General features: G+C 44.0%; 2 protein-coding genes across 2 annotated transcripts; both read right to left on the bottom strand.

Moving 5' to 3' along the window:
- Window positions 1-2437: 2437 nt before the first annotated feature.
- LOC137838351 (uncharacterized) lies at window positions 2438-3187 on the bottom strand. The gene has a single exon (XM_068647596.1). The coding sequence runs from the start codon at window positions 3185-3187 to the stop codon at window positions 2438-2440; it is 750 nt and encodes a 249-aa protein (XP_068503697.1).
- Window positions 3188-4478: 1291 nt separating this feature from the next.
- LOC137838350 (uncharacterized) lies at window positions 4479-5123 on the bottom strand. The gene has a single exon (XM_068647595.1). The coding sequence runs from the start codon at window positions 5121-5123 to the stop codon at window positions 4479-4481; it is 645 nt and encodes a 214-aa protein (XP_068503696.1).
- Window positions 5124-6777: the final 1654 nt, after the last annotated feature.

Below are 6777 nucleotides of genomic sequence, written 5' to 3'. Positions count from 1 at the left end.
AGAATTGTGTACACAAAATATGTTTATTTTATTTGTTTGTTACAGTGTATCTTAATCCAATAAAATAAATTTAAACGTTATAATGAAGAATGTGATTTATATAAATAAAAAAATTATAACATTATCATTGTATAAAATCATACAAAGAAAAACCATATATCAAAACATTAATCCATTATTATAAATTTGAATTAATTTTTTACTTAGTATTTATTTGAATTTTTTTAAAAGTATACATTTAAAAAATGAAATTATAAAAAAATGTGTATATATATTATTTTTTAAAGGATAAGTTATATATATTAAAGGATAAATTATTATATATATATATATATATATGTCGTTGCTATTTTTAAAAAGATAATTTATTTAATTATTTTGAAATAAAAATAAATGAATTTATTATTATTTTTTTAAATAAATAAATAAATTATTTTTTATTAAAAGATGAATAATTTAAATACGGTATATTTTTTTCTTTTTTACAAAAATTACTATTATTATAATAACTATTGAAGTAAAAATATATTATTAAATTATAAAATTATTTATATTAAAAGTAATTATAAAATAAATTACTTTTTAAATTTTATTGTAAGTAGTTTTTTTTTATTTTGTAGGTTCTTTTTTATTGTGAAAAAATATTTAAATTTTAAAAAGTAGTTATTTAAAGGATAAAATTGTAAGAAATTATTATTTTTTGTTCTTTTTCAAATTCAAACTTCTTTATATTTTTTAAAATTCAAATTTTCATTTTGAAATAAATAACTGTGAAATTATTATATAGTCTCACATTGTTGAAGAGTCGATATCAAATACAGTTTATATACTATTTTCTCCTCTAACGATAGCAAACAATTGTTCTATCGTACATTAGCATTAATCCTAGAACTATAGTTGTTTTTAAATTAAACTTGAAATAGAAGAACACAAGAACATAAAGGAATGGAAAATAAAAAGATGAAGGTGTGGTAACGCTACTTGGTGGGGGAGGAGGCTCCAAGACCAGTGGTGAATAGCCGCCACTTGAGGTGTTGTGAACTCAAAATAAGACCCAGAGATAATAGGAGACTTAACTTACTAAACACTTTGACAAAGTTTCTTTACTTTCAAAATTCAATGTGTAAAATATATTAGGCAAGACACCCTTTATATAGGAGAGAATGACTTGGGGAGCAAGAGTGAGAAGGGTAGGGGCGTCATATGTGAGAAACCTTCTAGAAGGTAGTTAAAAAAAACTAAACCTAGGTGCACATGTCATGAAAGGTGGGCTTGTCACAAGCCCAATTTACTAAGTACACCCTACTCTAGCTTATTTTTCTATTTGGACCCCAAAAGTGAGTCCAACTTATTTACAAACACTTGTCCTTTAAAAAGATCAGAAGAAACAACATCTTATGCTTTGGCCTATGTCCAGTTCTTCTTATGTTGAGGTCCTTTTGATATTTGGTGGGACTTTGTCTTGTATGTTGATATGGATGATCTAATTGTGAAGTTTTTGTTGTGTCCTTGGTCATTTTATTGTCTAATTAGGTTGTATCATGCCCCCCAAGTTGGAAAGAACTCATCCTCAAATTTCGAACTCCTGTAAATAACAAAGTTAGTTTGTTCACAGAGAAGATAGAAATATTTCTAGATTTGGGATGTGAAGCAAACTTATGTTGATTTAGCTTTGGGAGTTCATGTGGGTGAGTTCTATATACATGCATGTTTGGAAAGAATATTTGGGGATGAAATAACTTTGTGAGAATCCTCTTAGAAGGTGAGAACCTTTAAGAGGTCTTTTATATCATCCCTAAACTTCTTTATCAAAGATGTAAAGTATTTAGAATGATTAGGTAATGAAAATGATAAGGAAGAAGAACATTGTTTAGGTGCAGTTTGTATTTCTGCATGGGTCAACATTATTGTTTATATGGTGTGAGGTGAAGTGATGATACTCGTTTTATCTTTTCTTTCTTCATCTTTTTCATTTTCTCTTTTGTTTTACATTTTTAATTGGTCCTATGCAGGGAACTTCCTCAGCCCAGGACCCCTTGGCCTTCTCCAACCTCCTCTTCAAGCCTCTTAGCAAAACCCGATTGGCTGACTCCACTTGCCCATTTGTTTGTGGATGCTCCACAGAAGCAAACACCTGTTGTATTCCGACCTCCCCACATAGCTTCTTCAATAGGTGACTCGCAAATTGAGTCTCATTATCTGACACCAAATGCTTGGGCACGCTAAAACGACATACAATATTCTTCCACACGAAACTCTGAATCTTGTGCGCGGTGATTTGGGCTACTAGTTCTGCTTCAATCCACTTTGTGAAGTACTTCATTTTCCTGATCGCCAACGGAAAGGGTCTCAGAATATCGATTCCCCACGTATGGAACGGCCAGGGGCTGTAAATCGACTTTAGCTCCTCTGGGGGCGCCTTGTGCCAATCGGCATGCTACTGGCATTGCTTGCAACGCTGGGCATATTTCTTGCAATCTTCCCTCATTGTGGGCCAGTAATAACCCGCACGGAGGGTTCTTTTCGCCAAAGCTCGACCCTCGATGTGACTCCCACAGATCCCCTCGTGGAGCTCAGCCATGATTCTCACGCACTTTTCTTCGTGTACACATACCAGAAGAGGGTGCGTAAACCCAAACCTGTACAACTCGCCATTGATGAGGGTGAACCTGCTGGAGTTCTTCTTTATCTTTCTGGCCTTTGTCGAGTCCATTGGGAGCACGCCATCCGCCATGTAACGCTGGTAGGGCGTTATCCATGTATCCGGCTTGTGGATAGCGCAAACTTGCGTCATCTTTGTCACTCCCGCTAGATGTGCCCTAACTCTCGGCGTCCTCAAAGTTTCTTGAGTCAAGGATCTATGACTCCTCGCCGCCCTTTCCATTGACCTGCACACTTGAAGAACCTGGTGATCTGCCACAAACGCTCGAGGTGTCTTCAAAGTTTCTTGTATAACGGTCCTCTGCCTGCCCCCTTTCCCCGAACTGGCGAGCTTGGCCAGCAAGTCCGCTCGGGCATTCTGCTCTCTTGGCACGTGCACCACTTCAAACAAGACAAAGGACCTCTTTAACTCTTGCACGTACTCCAGGTAAGCCGCCATCTGCGGATCTTTGGCCTGAAATTCGCCGGTTACCTGGCCAGTGACCAACAACGAATCACTCTTGGCCATCAGCACCTTTGCTCCCATCTCCTTTGCCAACAAAATACCAGCGATCAAAGCCTCATACTCCGCCTGATTATTGCTGGCTTTAAAGGCAAACTTCAGAGATTGCTCTATCAACACGCCGCTGGGTCCTTCCAAAATAACCCCAGCCCCGCTACCCAGCTGGTTAGACGACCCATCCACCGAGAGCACCCAACGAAAATCATCCCCGGCGCTCTGCACTGTTCCAGAAGATAGCTCGACCACAAAGTCAGCAAAGATTTGTCCCTTGATCGGTCCTCGGGGCTCATACTTGATGTCGAATTCCGAGAACTCCACCGCCCATTTTACCATCCTCCTAGCTACGTCCGGTTTCTTCAAAACCTTCTGGATGAGTAAGTCAGTCATTACCAACACTGTAAAGCTCTGGAAGTAATGACGCAACCTCCTCGCCGAAAACACAACCGCCAGCGCCGCTTTTTCTAAGGCCTGATATCTCACTTCCGGGCCCTGCAACACCTTGCTAACAAAATAAATGGGCTTCTGGGCTTGATCTTGATCCTGGATGAGCACTACACTTATCGCTCTCTCAGTTATGGCAAAATATAACCTGAGGGGCGTTGCCACTTGAGGTTTGCACAGAACCGGCGGGCTTGCCAAGTACTCTTTGAGCTTCACAAAATCTTCTTCACACTCCTTCGTCTAGACAAACCTGTTATTCCTCTTCAAGCATTGGAAGTACGGGTGGCCCTTCTCTCCGCTGGCGGATACGAATCGAGACAAGGTGGCCATCCGGCCTGTGAGCTGTTGCACCTCCTTTACAGTGGCGGGACTTCTCATCGCCATAATGGTGGCACATTTGTCGGGATTCGCCTCGATTTCCCTCTCTGACAAGAGAAATCCCAGAAATTTCCCTGCCTCCACGCCGAAAATACACTTATTAGGATTCAGTTTCAGCTTGTACCTGGCTATTGTGGCGAACAACTCTTCCAGATCAGTGACGTGCCTGCTCTTTTCCAGAGATGTTACGACCATGTCGTCAACATACGCTTGCACATTCCTCCTGAGCATAGGGGCGAGCACCTTGTCCATTAGGCTCTGGTACGTGGCCCCCGCATTCTTCAGCCCGAAGGGCATCACCTTGTAGCAATAGCACGACCTTTCTGTCATGAAAGCAGTCTTTTCCTCATCCATGGGATGCATCTTAATCTGGTTGTATCCTGAGAAGGCATCCAGGAAGCTGAGTAACTTACACCCTGACGCACTGTCTACCAGGGCATTTATACTTGGCAAAGGATAAGAATCCTTTGGACAGGCTTTATTCAGATCCGTGAAGTCAACACACATCCGCCATTTCCCGCTGCTCTTGTACGTGGCTTTTTTCATAACACTTCTTCGCCTCCTTTTGGTCCGAACGGATGGTGATAGCCACCCCTTCCATTGATGGTAACTTGACCTTCATGTGCCTTGTTGAAGGCACAACTCCTGTCCTGTTGAGTGTTGGGCTTCCCAACAGGATGTTGTACGCCGACGGAGCGTTCACAACGAGGTACCTGATCTTTTCTGTGCGCGAGGCCGACCCATCTGTGAACGTCGTCCTTAATTCGATGTACCCCCTGACCTCCATTTGATCACCGGCAAAACCGTATAGGCAGCCCCCATATGGCCTCAGCTGGTCAGGGGACAACTGTAACATTTCGAAAGTCGGCAAAAACATCACATCTGCCGAGCTTCCTTGATCGACCAACACCCGGTGAACCATCCTTCCCGTCGTAACAAGCGAGACCACAATGGGATCGTTGTCATGGGACACAACATCTCCCAGATCTTCTTTGGTGAACGTGATGTCCACGTCGGGTGAGTGATCCTCAAAAGCCTCCACTGACATCACGGACCTTGCATACTTCTTACGTTGAGAGGCAGTGGGTCCTCCTCCTGAGAAGCCACCAGAAATTGTGTGAACCTCCCCATGAACTGGCATCTCGTGTGCCTGGCCTTCCTCTGGCACCGTCGCGGCCGCAGTCGTAGTAGACCCTGCGAGATAGTCCTTTAAAAAGCCATTCTTCACGAGCTAATCCAACTGATAGCCCAGCGCCAAGCAGTTGTTAATATGGTGCCCGAATGCTTCGTGGAATTCGCACCATGATTCCTTGTGAGGTCCCAACACCTTGTCAGACTTTACTGGCGGCCTCAACCTGTCAGCTATGTTGGGCACAACGATGAGGTCTTTGAGTTCCACCACGAAGTTGTGCCTTAGTGGCCTATTTCCCTCTCTCCTTCCTTTTGCTCGACCCCTAGGCTGGGTCCTCCTCGTCTCGTAGGTGTGCCTCCTGTCTTAATTCTTTCTTTCTGTAGTTGCTTCGTGGACTCTAGCGGGTTGCGCACGCATCTGTGCTCTGGGACGTGTAGGCGCAGCTACTGTGCACTTCTCGTATGCTTCGCCCTCTGAGGCAATGTGTTCCACCGCCCGAAGCCTTATTTCAGCGAAAGTCTTGGGGCGGGTGCAATTGAGTGACTTGATAAAAGACTCGGGGCGCACTCCTTTCTTGAATGCGTACATGATCATGGGTTCGTCAGTGGTACCCACTTTCACCACTTGTGCCCCGAAACGGCTTATGTACTCTTTCAGAGTCTCCCCTTGATACTGCTTTACGTCGAAAAGGTCGTACGAAACTGGGGTTGGGGCCCTGTTGGCTAGATACTGCTCCCTGAATAGTCGTGAGAGTTGTGCAAGGACGTGATGTGACCTTCTGAAAGGCTGATGAACCAATCCATAGCCATCCCAGTCAACGTGCTCATAAAGAGCTTGCACCTCACGGCATCGGAACCGCCAACCAACATCATCTATGTATGGAACGGAGTGAGGTGCGCCTCCGGATCCTCCATCCCTGTGAAGGTCACCGTGGGCCCCGTGAGCGTGTTGGGGATCACCTTCTCCAGGATCGCCTGTGAGAATGGTGTTGTGAATTCTCTAGGTGGGGAGGCAGTCTCAGGTTCGTCTATGTCATGCCAGCCACGAGGTAACTCCTCATTGGTGCGGTGGAGCTCATCATTTCTTGCCTAAGACGCTGTAAGATCCGCCCGCATGCGCTCTTGCTCCGCCCTTGATGCGGCCATTGCCTCTTGCAGCCCTTGCATCAGGCCCACCAGTTGTTGCATGGTCATCTCTTCACTCCTAGAGCGTACAGGCCTCATGCTCATGGCTTTCCTGGAAACCCTCTTAGCTTTTCTGGGTTTTGAGGACTGAAACTGAGAAACTTGTGTGGTGGGACTGATGTTTGTATCGGCCCCACAGTGGGCGCCCATGTTCCCGCCGGTTGACCAGGGTCGTCTCTGTGTGTAGCTTGTCCTTGCGAGCTAAGGCACCTTCGTTATGCTCCGTCTTTGATACCTGAAAAGAAGTGAACAAAGGGGCACCCTCGCGGCCGTTTGCACTCCGACGATCAAGTTAGCTAGCAAGAAACATGAAAGGTGACGCACCTCCGTATCGGAACACCGTGAAAGGATGCTCTGAAGGTGGTTGAAATACTGAATGGCTAGTACTGTGTTTCCCTAATTGCCTTGTGCTCACAGTGGGTGCGCAGCGAAAACAACTAGGGTTTGTGCTCTGTGTAACTCTGAGAATTAGGTCAAAA

The sequence above is a fragment of the Phaseolus vulgaris genome, chromosome 4, assembly GCF_000499845.2.
Source record: "Phaseolus vulgaris cultivar G19833 chromosome 4, P. vulgaris v2.0, whole genome shotgun sequence".
Classification (NCBI taxonomy): domain Eukaryota; kingdom Viridiplantae; phylum Streptophyta; class Magnoliopsida; order Fabales; family Fabaceae; genus Phaseolus; species Phaseolus vulgaris.
This window is presented reverse-complemented; position numbering and strand designations above follow the sequence as displayed.

Excerpts from the sequence above, each read along its gene's own strand:
- LOC137838350 (XM_068647595.1), bottom strand. The coding sequence starts at position 5,123 with ATGCCAGTTCATGGGGAGGTTCACACAATTTCTGGTGGCTTCTCAGGA.
- LOC137838351 (XM_068647596.1), bottom strand. The coding sequence starts at position 3,187 with ATGGGAGCAAAGGTGCTGATGGCCAAGAGTGATTCGTTGTTGGTCACT.